The sequence below is a fragment of the Cercospora beticola genome, chromosome 5 (assembly GCF_033473495.1).
Source record: "Cercospora beticola chromosome 5, complete sequence".
In the NCBI taxonomy this organism is placed as follows: domain Eukaryota; kingdom Fungi; phylum Ascomycota; class Dothideomycetes; order Mycosphaerellales; family Mycosphaerellaceae; genus Cercospora; species Cercospora beticola.
Genome location: NC_088939.1, coordinates 915102 through 929468, shown reverse-complemented (window position 1 = coordinate 929468; position 14367 = coordinate 915102). Strand labels below are relative to the sequence as shown.

Here is a 14367-nt window from a genome sequence, read left to right as displayed (position 1 = left end):
CGCAGGCATCGCCATTGCAAGGGAGGCCAGCTTGCCTCGACGTTCCGGTGTGCCGTTGCAGTAGTTCGGCCTCGCTATCAGCAGCAGATCTTCACGAGAGTCGATGACCCTAACTAGCTGCCACTTCATAATTTGCCTTCTCTTCTAGCCAGGCACACACCCACGCGCACACCACTTCTCTCTTTCCATCCCCCATCCACCGCCCAGCACTCTTCCATCGCTCATAGCAGCGCGTTTGTTTGACGGCGTCGGTCGTCAAATGAACCTGCAGTCTCGTGCTTCCCTAATCCTAATTGTAAGTTTCCACCACGACGCGCGAGACATCTCACGTGTGCTGCCGAGTCTGACACTTTCGCGTCACACAGTCACATCCTTCTGCATTGAAGGACACCTCTATCAAGTAGCTTGATGCCTTACGTCAAGCCTACTGTCCACATTACGCGACTTGCAGGCAACGCCTTCAAAGCTCTTTCCCACGGATACGCCCAGACCGTCGTTGCCGCGTCGCAAACCAGCTATGCTGCTCAGAACACTTCAGCTGCGCCGCTCGCGGACCATCTAATTGGTCGCGTCTTCAAGAATGAGAAGAACAAGAAGCAGACCTATGGCGTGCGCCATGCCAGCACCGCTGCTCCGACCCAGGGAAAGGCCGAGGTCAGCCATGAAACAGGTCTAGAAAAGTACTACGAGGCCTACCGAGAGGCTCAGCGAAACGGCAAGAAGGAGTGGCAGCAGTACCAGTTTGCGCGGACCATCGAGTGGAAGCCGCCGGCTGAGGCCATCTTTCATGGCAAGGTGCAAGAGGTGGCAGACATTGAAGAGGTCCAGGAGGCCGAGGAATTCGTCGCGCCCAGCTTGAAGCGCTCATACACGACCAGCGCGCTCGACAACTTCTCCAAGGCCCTGTTGAACGACGAGGCGGCCGAAGCTGCTGCGCTCGCGTTGGTCAACGATAAGATTGCAGAGGAGATTGCCAAGTCGAAAGAGGAGTCCGAGGACGATGGACTCACAATCCGCGCAAAGTCGCCATCGATCATCTCGCCTGACGCTGTCGAGGTCGAATCGCTTCCATCCGAACCCCGATCGTCCAGCCCGGCCTCAGTCTTCACACCGACCGATAGCTTCTCTAGTGCCGAATCGGCAGAGAGCGAGGCCTTCACTGAACAGCTACTGGATCTGGTCGAGAGAAAGAAGTTTCACGATGTTCCTGCTGTCTTCCAGGGCATGCTGCACGCTGGCGTGCAGAAGCCATCGCAAGCCGCGTACCGTGCTCTGCTCCGAGCCGCTGTCGAGGTCACCCACGACAAGCATCTAAAGACGCCGAGGGCTCTAGAGGTGTACTCTGATATGCTGAAGAGAAAAGTCGTGCCTGATGCGGAAACGTACGGAACACTGATCTCCATGCTCTCAACCCGTGCATTGGAGTCGCTCGCATCGAGAAAGGCCCTGGACCAACGCCTGACCCGCTACGGCGGTCTCGATGCGCCTGGCAGATTCATGTTCGGATCCAGCCAATCTGAGTATTCCATGCTGGTCGAGGACAACTCTCTCTCAATCGCATTGAAGATGTTCGATCGTGCCCGCGAGACCATTGCCGCGCTCCCTAGCGATGCATGCGCCACGCTTGTCATCGCAAGCGCTGAGCAAGGACGCATCGAAGAGATGACCCGAGTTTATGAATACATGGAGTCGAAGTCTCTGGAGCCTCAATCGGAGATTTATGCACCAATGATCACTGCCTTTGGCGATCTACGTGACCTGCGTAATGCCGTCGAGAGATACGACGAATACAAGGATCTGGCCATCAAGAACAACGAGGGCACGAACGCCATCGTGCGTCTGGACAACCAAGTCTACGCTGCGGTCATCAAGGCGTACGGCACGGCCGACAGACTCAAGGGAGGCTTGAAGTTCCTGGCAAGCATTCAGGCGGGCATCGCAGACGCGCGAGATGTCGAGAAGCTGCGAGAAGTCGTGGCTCTTGACGCTCTCCTGCCTCTAGCTCTTCAGGATTCGACATTCCGCGACGCTTTCGAACTCGCGGGCGCTCTCACAGGCCATGCTTACATCAGCGCTCTGTCCAAGATCGCTACAACAGCAGCAGACAAGAACATGCCCGAGGTCGGTGCCCGCGCATTCGAGACCCTCGCACAACAGTCACAGGACTTGGTTGAGCCAAGCATGGCCATGCTGGCGATGCATGTGCGCAATGCAAACGTAGAGGCTGCAGAGCCCTTCTGGCGCGTGCTCGAAGCTGCTCCGGTCAGCCTTGCGTTCATTGAGCCTACTACCATGCGCGCTGTTGCACTCATCGGTATCGGTCAGGCTGAACGTGGTTTGAGACAGAGTCGCCGCATGTTCTCGCGCATTCGGGAGGCCACCACCGAAAGCCAGCAGGCACACGTTTCCCAGCACATTGACGAGGCAATTGAGCTCATTGGCAACTTCACCCTCAAGCAGGCAATGCTTCTGCCTGAGACCAGCATTGAGGTTCTCCGCATGATGATGGAAAACGGCAGCCTTGTCGCACCGGTCGCGGACCACATAGTGGCACGCTTCGGGCCTGAGCACATCGCCCGACTCAACCAGGCTGACCTCGAGTTCCTGACCCGCGTACAGAGCAGCATGATCCTCGAGGAACACTCGGCAGACATTGCCAGTCCGGCACGTTTTGGCTGCCTGCTTGAGAACATTGTTTCTCGCTCGATCATGCCGTCGGCAGAGACCGAGACCTTGATTGAGAAGACTCTTATCAACATCGACCGCGCCGGACTTTCCAGATTGTGGAACAACTACCGCTATCCCACCACTCCTGTCTTCGCAGCTGCTCCATTCACGCCCGTCGTGCCTCTCCAACCTCCGGTCGCTTCGTTCGAGGATACATACGATCCTTACGCAAACCGTACTGATGTGAAGGGATCCAATGTGATCAACGACATGCTCGAGCGCCCACATGGCCGCCGCATGAATGAAGCACTGAACAAGTTCCGCAACATGCGCCGCGTGGGCCGTGTCCCACGCATGTTCACGTACGGCAAGTTGATCGAATCGGCTGCGAAGGAGAACAACCTCACCCTGGCACGCGACATTCTGGAGATGGCCAAGCAGGACGTTCCATTCGATGCCCGCTATCGTGTTGTCCGATTCGGCTGGCAACAGATTTTGGACAACATGGTTGCTGCATGCTTGAACGTTGGCCGTCGCGATCTTGCTGGTCGATACCATCAAGACATGCTCGACATGGGTTTCGCGCCATCTGCCAACACCTTTGGACTTTACATCACCACGCTGAAGGAGAACACCAAGACCTTCGACGAGGCCAGCGAAGCTGTCAAGATCTTCCTCCGCGCTAAGGCTGAAGGCGTTGAACCATCTTCCTTCTTGTACAATGCACTCATCGGCAAGCTCGGCAAGGCTCGGCGCATCGACGATTGCCTCTTCTACTTTGCAGAAATGCGCAGTCTCGGCATCCGCCCAACATCAGTGACCTACGGCACCATTGTCAACGCTCTCTGCCGTGTGTCTGATGAGAAGTTTGCTGAGGAAATTTTCGAGGAGATGGAGGCTTGTGCCAATTACAAGCCGCGTCCAGCCCCTTACCATTCTCTGATGCAATTCTTCTTGACCACGAAGCGTGATCGCAGCAAGGTCCTGTCGTACTACGAGCGTATGCGCAGCAAGGGCATCCAACCTACCGTTCACACGTACAAGCTCCTTATCGACACGTACGCAACCCTGGAGCCGGTCAACATGTCAGCCGCCGAGGCACTTCTTGAGGAGATGCGCGCCGCTGGTGTACAGCCTGATGCTGTACATTACGCATCTCTCATCCACGCCAAGGGCTGTGTAATGCACGATATGGACGCCGCCAAATCTCTCTTCGATTCCGTCATTGCCGAAGGCAAGGTGCAGCCAATGCCAAACATGTACCAAGCCGTTTTCGAATCACTGAACGCCAACCACCGCTCTGCTGAGTGCGAGCCACTGCTACAAGACATGGTTCGTCGTGGCGTGGACTTCACACCCTACATCGCAAACGCTCTCATCCACGGCTGGACGCTTGAGAAGAATATTGAGAAGGCCAAGGCCGCTTTCGATCGCGTGCACATCTCTCGCCGCGAACCCAGCACGTACGAGGCTATGGTTCGCGCATACCTCGCCGCTGAGGATCGCGACGCTGCCAAGGATGTCGTGCGCGAGGCTCTTTCGCGAGGCTATCCTAGCGCTGTGGCCGGCAAGATCGCCGAGCTTGTGCGTTAGGCAGCACCAGTTCTTTTTGCATGATCTCGGAGTTTGCTGTTTCTTGTCAGAGGCTGACTGACGACTTGTGGATTTTCGCCATTTCCTTTTGTCACTGCATAGCATGGAATGAACCCCAGAAAGCTGGTGTCGTGATATTACAAAAGGAAAAGGGAAACAGATGATGCGCAGAGTGTTTGGAACGGCTGTTTTTAGCGAAGGAGTTTGGGAGCAAGAGAAAAGAATAAGAAAGATGTGGTTCATGGGAAATCGCCCTCCTGAAGTTTTTTTTCGCATGGAGTGAGGCGCGCTGTCGATTAGACATGCGAGATGGGTTTTGGTTTTACTGTGTACTATTAAGATACCCCCTCCCGATCGGGAGAAATCTCTACTCTGCTGGCACGAACATTAGAAGGGATTTGTCCGTGGCCTTGAATGGCGCATGGCAAATCTCTAGTGCTGGAGTTTCCTTAGATGAAATGAAAAAAGGAAATTAATAGCAACTTCTTCTCTTTCTTACCTTCACCGATATCGAGGTTTATGGATGCGTAACGTTCAAGTCGAGGAAGGACAGACTTCTATGAGGACATGGATATCAGAATATCGTTACTTTGATATAGAATACATACAAAGAATTGAAGTAACGCTCTCAACTTTCCCACCGGGTATTCCATCCTGAAGCTCATCGAATCTTTTCGTTCCAGAAATAAAAGAAAAACTCCCCACCAATCTCGTGTTTGCCCTCGAAATATCAGGCCTTTCTGTTAACGTATGTTGATCTTTCGTACTCTTTGTGTCGTAAAATCGTTGACATCGTGAAGGGCTCCCAAGAGGAGAATGAAAGCTGTGTTGTGTCGGAGCAAGGCATTGCTGCACCCCGTAGAATGCCAATCGCGTTGACGACAATGTTCTGCTGTGTTGGCTTTCCATTCATTCGTTATCGTGTCTGTCCGTCGAGCGGTTTATGAGAAATGGGCCTTGCTGACGTGATGGCTCACGGCAGCTTCATCTCCTTCGAACAGGCCGCAGACTGGACATTTTGCGCTCGGATTCGCGCCGCTGGAAGCTTGCTGGGCTGAGTTGTAGGATGACATCCGTCGAGGGTCTCGAGGTGGAAGAGCAGGATGCTGTGACGAGTCCTGTACACTCATTTGGGAGAACCGTTGGCTATCGGGCACGATGTCGCTGTTTGGGCGGGAGCTGGGATATGGCGGACCATTGGGATCGGAGTAGCGGTGTGCTGTCAGACCGGAGCCATTGTTGTTGCTGGTATTTTGCTCGGGCGAGAGGTATGAGGTGTTGTTCTGGCTGTTTTGCGAACTCGTGCTGTAATGCCGGGCATGGGCGTCAGAAGTGGTATAAGCGTGGTATGTGCTTCCGTTTGTAGAGGTGACGCTGCCTCGTTGAGACGGATGCGGCTGTTGCGGAGCTGAATATGCGTGATACTGCTGAGCCTTCTCAAAGTCTGCTGGTACTTGGCCCGGTGAGGGCTGCGGCGAAGGGCCATTAGATCCAAAACTGCTATCTCCGGGCAGCTCTGAGCGGAAGACTTGGCCTTGTGGCTTGAGAGGAGGGGGTTGCATGCCTTGCTGTTGATAGTAGTCGCCCGGCAGCTCGTTGATCATCGGCATATTCGCAGCTCCTGGGCGTGCGTAATCTGGTCCGTTGTAGCCTGGTTGCTGATATGCTGGCATGTATTGGCTTGTCCTATGCTGGCTGTTGTTTCTTGTGATGTCGTGGTAGTTGCCATATCCTTTCTGGTCCAACCTCGGTGTAAATCCTGCGGCCGACAGTGATGGACTTGGACTGCCGGGCGCGAAGCCTGGACTGCTGGGACCCGTGCTGTGTGCATCGCTTTGATCCACGAACCCGCTGGGCTTCGAAGTCTTCAGTCTGCCGTTCTCAAACATGGCATGCAGCTTCCCCTCGTCCAGCAGCTCTGCTTTCTTGGCCAGCCGGTCGATCATCTTGCCCGTGGCCTCCTTGGTCTCTTTCTTGACAAAGCTCGCCAGCGCGAGGTTACAAACAATCTCCACATCCTCGCGCAGATATAGCCCTTCCGCCGGCGTGTCTATGCCCAATTCTCTCGTCTCCCTCGGTTCTCCAGGCTGGTTGCCGCCTATGCGGTACTTATTGCGCAAGTCCACACCCATGGGCGCATAAACGTGCGATTGCATGCCCCATGGCTGATCATGAAAGACGCCCTTGAAGGAAATCTTCTTCTTCATGCCAAATCCCCATGTAATGATCTCGTCGATGAGATACCATTGCGAGAAGTACTCATCGTTCGGACTGTCGCGTGGCGTGTCGATCGACTTGACGCCTGTGACCAGCGGGTTCAGCTTGATCACCTCCTCATGCGAATGCAGCAGTTCGATGGCAAGCTGACGTGGGACATTGGACGGGAGCGGCGTTATCTTCGTGTACACGATCTTCTTCCCCATGGCGATGACGTAGCTGTGGTGGTTCGGGGGCGGAGGGGTCGGTCGGTATGGCGGTCGCGACGGTGGAGTCGCAGCTGGGCGGCGGGGAGGAGGTCTGTCAAGCGATAAGAAGTCGTCGTCGCATTCGCGGTATCAGCGCTGAGCTGCGTTGGCTGGGTAGGCGGATGATGACCCAAGCTAAGAGCTGGACCAGCAATCCTTCGCACGCGATCTGCACTGCCTTGCGCCACGAGCAGCGTCAGACGTTCCGTGTACCACGCCGAAGCATCTTCGCTGCTCTCCAGTCATCTTGGCCGAGAGAATGTGGTCATTCGCCGCGACTGTGCCCAGTCGTGAGTCGCTGTCGCTGCCGCCCAAGCATGTCGGCCTTGGACCGCCGCGCCTGGTCGAAGTCTGCAGTGGGCGAGTGTGTGTTGACGCCACGAGCCCGGATTCATGGGCTCCCGGCCTGCAGAGCGTCGTACCGTGGTGCTTGGCTTCGCCACTGCGGTACTCGTAAGACTACGGCGCGCCGGAGCAAGGCATCTGCCTGCGGAGGTAATAAGAGCTCGCGTTGAGAAGTCTGACACCTGCAGCGCATCCACCGGTTGTGAAGTACTCTCGTCCGGGGCACGGACTCCTGTTAGTAGTTAGTCGGCATCCCGCTCAGACCTCACTGCTATCGCGCTGCAGAGGCCTGTCTGTACGCGACCAAGTCAAAAGTATTTGCGCCATGCTGTGGCATGCTGGATTGCTCGACAGAACAAGCCATCGTACTGCGTTGGCGATTTTCAGAGAGATTTGGGCCAAAAGTGTTCATATGCAACATGACCCAGTGCGCTGCCTGGGACGCCTACGATGGTCCACTTCATGCTGCGAGAGTGCAAGTCATTTCGTGGTACGAGCTGAATATGTAACATTCTGTGACATTAGATGCAAATGAATCGTTGTTGCCTTGTACTAGAAGGTAGGTACTTTCGACATCTCTCCACAGCGTAATCGCGAAGAAGGGAGATCACTCGTCCAGTGTATTGCAATATTCGAACCATAAGAACAGCAAAATTTCGCAATAATGCAGCATTGGAAGAGGCATAGAAAATGTGTTGCGATATGCAAATAGCTCGTCAGCAGCCGCAGTCAGCCTTGTGGGTCGGCGTGGCTTTTCCCTTGCACCGCTCCAACTGCACCTTCCAACCAACATGCTTCAGCCTGGAGGATCTCTACTACTTCACTCTACCACGCTCTAGATCATTCATCTCATCCTGCACAATGGACATACAAGCCTTTGCCAGAGAACATGTCACCCAAATCAGCGCAACAATCGCTCTTGTTACGTATGCCACGACGAGAAAGAAGCTCACGCCTGCGGGCATCGTGTCCGGAATCATCGTAGCAATCATTCACATGATCCATCCTTGGCAAGCATTTTTCTGGCTATTGATGGTATTCTTCCTTCTCGGGACCGTAGTGACGAAAGTGCGTATACTCTCTTCTCAAGAACACTCGTGAACAATACTAACCACCCATCCTCCAAAGATCGGCCACACCAAAAAAGCCCACCTCACCCAATCCGCCACAGGCGGAACCGGCGGCGAAGGCGCCCGCAGCGCAGTCCAAGTCTTCGCAAACTCCGGCTGGGCCTCCATCCTCATCGCCATCCACGCCTACCTACTCCGCAACAAGTCTCCGTTCATCTCCTCCGTTGTCCCAGGTCTATCCGCAGGCCCTCACTTCCCCGTTTTCGAAAAACTCCTCCCCATAGGAATCATCGCCCAATACGCCGCCGTAGCAGCAGACACTTTCTCCTCCGAACTCGGCATACTATCAAAACAGAATCCCTTCCTCATCACAGCCCCTTGGAAATCCGTACCCAAAGGCACAAATGGCGGCGTCACAATCGACGGGTTCAAATATGCTGGACTAGGCTCTTCACTCCTCGTCGCTGTCGCAATCGCTTCTTTGACTCTTTCTCCTCCGCACGTGGATGTCCAACCTCAGATTACTGTCACATTAATCGCTGCTGGGATCGCAGGGAGTATTATCGATTCTGTGCTTGGCGCGCTGTGTCAGGTTACGGTTAGTGATAGGGGGACGGGGAAAGTTGTGGAGGGGCCGGGGGGTACGAGGGTGAAGGTTTTGCCTGGGGGGACGAGAGTGCAGGTTGGGAAGGATTTGTTGACGAATAATGGGGTGAATTTTGTGATGGCTGCGTTGGCGAGTTTGGGGGCTATGGGGGTTGCTGGTGTGTTGGGGCTGGAGTTGAGGGTTTTGAAGGGGTAGGCTGCGGAGGAGAGATGATATCAGGTCAGTCAGGTGTAATTGGAATGTATTTATAATGGAGGACTGTGTTCGTCAGAAATGGGCTTCAGGGACATTTCCCCTCCCTCTCGTGATTTGAGCGAGAGCTGAAGGTTCCATGGCTTTACGTGATCGTTTTGTAACAACGTAGTACACATTTCCCCGAGAAGCACATGTGACCGGAAATGGCAGTCGGTGAGTCAGAGGCACAAGAGTTGAAGTAAGCATCATTTCATTCCGTCTTATCGTCTGTCAGTCAAGACGTGTGCTCTAGCTATGCTGAAGTTGCTTCTCGGGCCTCAGGGAAGATACCCGAAAGTGCATGCACCAAGCTCAATTCATCTTCAGCAACCAATGCAGCATTCAATGTGGCCCAAAAAGCGCCAGTTGGAGAACCCAGGACGGAGAGCAATCAAAGATAGTCATCATCCTCGCCTTCGGTTGGCTCGGCTTTGACGTTGCCATTGACCGTGTCCTTTTCGTCATCGTCCTCAGCGACTGGCGTGTCTGCTTTCTTGCCCTTTGGTGTCTTGCTGCGCTTGGATGGAGTGGCGTCCTCTGCGTCGTCTTCGTCGGCTGCGCTCACGTTAGCTTAGAGGTCAAAGGATTCGCGATCAAAGACAGGTCACTCACCAGCCTTGCGCTTGCGAGAAGCTGGAGTCTTCTTTGGCTTGGTAGTTGGGGTAGCAGCTGCGCTGTCGTCGCCGGAGCCAGTGGCCTTGCCGCTGCCCTCAATGAGCTTCTTGCGCACGATGGGCCAACGGTCACGGGCTTGCTTGGGGGTGTTGTAGTTGCCAATTCTGGCAACCTCTGGCCAGTTGATCTGTTGCTGGTCAGCGCGCGGTACAGCAAAGGGGGAGGGTGATGGTGTACGTCGGCCTTCATCACCTCGAGGACTGCGCAGAGCAGCTCTTGCTCGCGTGCGGTAATGTTGATGGCGGACATGGTGTCGGCAAAGGAAGAGTTGATGCTTAGACGGGCGCGGTAGTGGGGTTGGATGTGTGTCGAGGTTCAACGAAGTAGGCGAGGTGTTTGCTGTTGGTAAGGAGGAAGAGGTCTGGACTGGAAAAAGCTTTAGATTTATAGACAGCGACCGTTTGCTTTACTTGGACTCTAATTACCGCAACGCGCTGCATGTGAGCCGATAATCAGCGGCAGTGCTGTGCGAGGGCAGCTTGCTCTTGCTCCAACGGCCGCGTGCTTCACTTCACCTGCGTCCGCAACGGTTTTTGGAGCTTGCCCTGCACCTAGACAGGTCCCAACACTTCACGGTGTATACCCTTGTCGGCTCGTCCGCTCCCGATTCTGAGGTATATAAGCAGCTAAAAAGGTTGTATATACACTCTGATAGAGCCCTAGGAAGGGTTGGCAGCACAGCAATGTCCACATTCCATAGAGCAGAGCTTCGCAGCATTGAGCAGATGTGAAGATGTCAGATCGGCCTTCGATTTTCTCATCGTCCTCCTAGTAGATTACTTGCCCATTGGTAGCTGCCTAGGAAGACCGCGCCGCCGATACTGATCCACATGGTCCTGGGTCCGATGCCACTGAGGAATACACGACCTCCTTCCTGCTTCCAGATACGTGCCGTCATATCGAAGACATTGACTCGCTCCTTCGATAGCATCATCCTGGTCTTGAGCACATCAAGAGGAGTGGTAAGTCCAGCAGCGATAGCTCCTGAAACAGCGCCATATATCGAGCTCTCCGCAGCTGTGACATCTGAGGGCCGTGGGCCTTGTCTCTGTGCCAGTGACCACTTCTTCAGGCCTTCCCAGAGCGGGAACTGAATAATGGTGAAGGGCACCTCACGCATGACCGTAATGCCCCATCCTCGGTACAGCTCTCGCCATACATGAGGCAGCCCGTGTGTTGCTCTTTGTCCCAAGATATGCTTCAGCGAGCTCAGTGAGCTCGGATGCTGCTTCGCCTGCGCTCTTTGCTTGACCACTTCTGTCGGTACCCGCACGGAACATGCTGCGATTTCTCCCAAGCTTGCTGCTGCCATATGCACACCCGCTTCGCTCGTTGCGCTCGTTCCGTAGGGTGCAAGATATCTCTTTGTCCCTTCATATGTCATAAAGAACAATGCGGCTCCTGGCGCGGAGCCGACTGCTGCAGAGCCTACGCCATTGTATACACCGCGAAAACCGCCAGATGCCCAGAAGCCGGCGGAGGACTGTAATCGAGTCTTGAGGGTATCGAGAGGATAAAGTGAGATGTCTACGGTCGTACCTGCTACGCCGCCTGCCTAGGAATGTTAGCTGCAGGCTTCACGGGATCGTCTTCCCTATGATGGGCATGGCATACGATGAGAGATCTGAGATATGGTGATTCTACCAAGCTCTGCGATTCCATTACAACACAGAGCTCGCGCCTAACGCCTCGGACAATGCAATAATGAGTGACGGGGAATGTAATGAGTGAAGTTGTGCACCTGCATGGACTTCGTCAATGTGGTTCGACGCGGAGCGATCTCGGCGACGGGAGTTGCGATGCACTTGGCGTCAACCAGACCTTTTACATGCTTCATCAACACACGACCCTTTCCAATTTCAATTCGCGAAATGGAAAGATCATAGACCTTCACAGAGATAACATGAATTGGATGCTCATCGCAATATCTGCTCTCTCGAAGTCTCGGACGGCTGATGGACAGGAGAGTGATCAGACTTACTAGCCATTTGCGCTCCTTGCTCGGTGCATGAAGGCTCTACCTCCATCTGCTGCAGGACATAAATCTTCGAAGCATGTCATCAAACAGAAAAATGCCGTGGCAGCGCGACGCAGGCTAAAGACGAGCTGCAAAAAGCATCAATGCTCCGAGATGGTCTAACGACTACCACTCATGCAAGCATCCATCCAAATCCGAGGGAAAGCTCAGTCTTGAGCATCATGAAGACTATATTCAGCAGGCACATATGGTGCGATATGGACACACATATCAAGAAACAACCTGCTCTTCAGATGTCTCCTTTCGCCTTCTCTTCAAAGAGGGCTCTGCTCTTCAATCGGATCCGTGGGAGCATACCGGTGACCACTTGCGCGTTCAAACCGATAGACTCTGTGTCGACATGAGCCTCGGCGTTCATTGTACCGCTCTTTCTTTGTGTGACGAAATTGCCCGAGGCGCAAGAAGTTCTCCATACAAAGATGATCCCTTTGACCTATTTCTGGCACCATGCTCATCAAAGCCATGTGGCCTTGCAACGCTGCAGTGGCAAGATGAAGTACACAAATCTGCTCGTGCGCCCCGCACGCTTTGATTTCCCAGTTTCTTGTCTTCATTTTCGTGTTTTCTATTGCATCCAAACACTCATTGAACCAAGAGGCAGGTCCTCCTTCACGAGAAATTAACATACAGGAACATTTTAATGACCGGCCCCTGATTATGTGCCAGCAAGAAGAGGAAAAGAAAGTCGATCGAGAGGTTGATGAGGGTAGTGCACTGGTTGCAGTATCCCAGGACCTCACAGACGAAGACAACTGCGTGCAGGACACGCATATCGAAGAGCCAGCGACACCCTCCATACAGCCTGAGTCGGTGCCGCACGTGGCCTCCGACACTGAAGATGTGGCTGGTACCTCCGAGGGTATGCATGCCACTACAAAGAATGGCGTTCAGCCCGAAGACTCATCGAATCAGCAAGCGACTGAAGGGGCTAACACCGACAATGCTGATAGCAATGTGGCGTCGATCAGTGATTCCGATAAAACACAGGCATGCAAACAGAAGACGAACTTGACCGACAGCGACAAGGTAGCTGACGCATCGCTCGCCAGCGGTTGGGACGACTCTGATAGCGATGAAGAGCAGTCACCAGACAACGGTGCGAAAGTACAGTCACCAGATGACGGTAAAGCGCAGACTCAGAGTTATGTCATACCTGTAGTACGCGTGGATGGCCCCGAAGATGATCGTATGCCTATATTCAACAGGGCTCGCCCGGTTACGCCTCACTCGCCTGGCCGCAGACGTGCAGACATGTACGACAGGAAACCACACGAGATGCCATACTTCTCTAGCCAGTTGAGACAAGCTTGGTCGGCTCTCGAATATATGGACTACAGTGTTGCCAGGGCTGGAGACCGGGTCGAGATTGTTGCGATACCTCAGCCAAAGAGACACAGCGAGTCTACCGGGTGCGAAGACCCATATGAGAAACCGCGAGCCGCTCCAACTCCCGCCAAGTCTAAGGGTCATCGCCGTACAAACGCAGTCACCAATGCAGAAGTACCACTCCGAAGTACGAGGTCTATGCTATACGAGTGGCACGAGAAGTACACTCGCAAAGCCGAGGAATTGAAGTATTATAGAAAGCAGCTCAACCGGGCAAATGGAAAACTTGAAGAGGAGAAGCAAAGGTTCCAACAAGCGCAAAGCGATGCGGAAAGCAAAGCCAAAGCCAAGGATCTTCTACATAGTGAAGACCTGGCCGCTCTCGTAGAAGAGGCCAACGATGCTTGTACTCAGCTCAGAGTAAGCACGGACAAATACGAAGACAGACTGAAACTACTGCAGCAAAAGCTCGATGAATCTCTCGCTGCTATCAAGAGTATCGAGCAGGAACGTGATGATGCTAGGGCATCGCTACTCACACTGCAGACCAGTCTCGAGGAGCGTACGGCCGCATTAGAGGCTACAGAGACTCTCGGTAGAGAAATGCAAACTTCCATCGATGCTGAGAAAAGCAACATGAGCGAAATTGAGGCCCGCAACAACGAACTTCAGGCTCAACTAGATGACTTCCTCGCACGGGACCGAGGCATCGATCAGAAAACCGCAAAGCTGCAAAGCCATCTCCGTCAACTTTCTCGCCAGCTCGATGGTACTCACGACATGATCGAAAAGCTTCAAACACAAAACGCCGACTTGGAACGCGCCAACCGTAGACTAGAGCACCAAATCGCTCTCAGACGCATCTCAGAAGCCAGATCCGAACCCTGGAACAAGCGACGCAAAGCATGGCGACAGGAATATGCTTGGACAGAAGAGCACAAGATCCTGAAGCAGCGAGCAGAACGAGAAGATCTGGCACGGGCTGATTATGAGAGTGCTAGAGAGTATGCTTTGGATGATCTCAAACTTCCTGAACCGAATGATGCGTTCGAGTTCTACCAGAAACTTGCTGGTCGTGTGGTGAGAGTACCCAAGAGCGCGGCGAAATCGGCGGCACAGGATACTTTGACGCGGAAACCAACTTGGCTTTCGATTTGGAGGAATAGTGTTAGCCAGAGCTTTTCGTGGTATTGGTGATCTTGTTGATGGTTCCGCGACGATACCCTAGCGGTCATAGTACAACATTGATTTTTATTTCAATCCTCCATCATTCCTATTCCGCTCTGCTCGTGAATCTGTACTGCTTATCAATAATGCAAGAATGGTTCTGTGTCAACACCTCTGTTC

General features: G+C 53.7%; 6 protein-coding genes across 6 annotated transcripts; 3 read left to right on the top strand and 3 right to left on the bottom strand.

Moving 5' to 3' along the window:
• Positions 1-408: 408 nt before the first annotated feature.
• Positions 409-4260, top strand: RHO25_007612 (uncharacterized protein; the record flags this gene model as incomplete). Its single annotated transcript, XM_023599794.2, has 1 exon — positions 409-4260. One exon carries the CDS (start codon positions 409-411, stop codon positions 4258-4260), a length of 3852 nt encoding a protein of 1283 aa, XP_023448735.1.
• Positions 4261-5201: 941 nt separating this feature from the next.
• On the bottom strand, positions 5202-6683 carry RHO25_007611 (uncharacterized protein; the record flags this gene model as incomplete). The annotated part of the gene is made up of 1 exon (XM_023599793.2): positions 5202-6683. One exon carries the CDS (start codon positions 6681-6683, stop codon positions 5202-5204), a length of 1482 nt encoding a protein of 493 aa, XP_023448736.1.
• Positions 6684-7931: 1248 nt separating this feature from the next.
• On the top strand, positions 7932-8942 carry RHO25_007610 (uncharacterized protein; the record flags this gene model as incomplete). Its single annotated transcript, XM_023599792.2, has 2 exons — positions 7932-8138; positions 8199-8942. 2 exons carry the CDS (start codon positions 7932-7934, stop codon positions 8940-8942), a joined length of 951 nt encoding a protein of 316 aa, XP_023448737.1.
• A 430-nt stretch (positions 8943-9372) lies between these two features.
• RHO25_007609 (uncharacterized protein) lies at positions 9373-9905 on the bottom strand (the record flags this gene model as incomplete). The annotated part of the gene is made up of 3 exons (XM_023599791.1): positions 9373-9536; positions 9594-9783; positions 9834-9905. The coding sequence occupies 3 exons, from the start codon at positions 9903-9905 to the stop codon at positions 9373-9375; spliced, it is 426 nt and encodes a 141-aa protein (XP_023449357.1).
• A 508-nt stretch (positions 9906-10413) lies between these two features.
• On the bottom strand, positions 10414-11318 carry RHO25_007608 (uncharacterized protein; the record flags this gene model as incomplete). The annotated part of the gene is made up of 2 exons (XM_023599790.2): positions 10414-11211; positions 11271-11318. The coding sequence occupies 2 exons, from the start codon at positions 11316-11318 to the stop codon at positions 10414-10416; spliced, it is 846 nt and encodes a 281-aa protein (XP_023449356.1).
• Positions 11319-12351: 1033 nt separating this feature from the next.
• RHO25_007607 (uncharacterized protein) lies at positions 12352-14217 on the top strand (the record flags this gene model as incomplete). The annotated part of the gene is made up of 1 exon (XM_023599789.1): positions 12352-14217. The coding sequence occupies one exon, from the start codon at positions 12352-12354 to the stop codon at positions 14215-14217; it is 1866 nt and encodes a 621-aa protein (XP_023449351.1).
• Between the last annotated feature and the right edge of the window lie 150 nt (positions 14218-14367).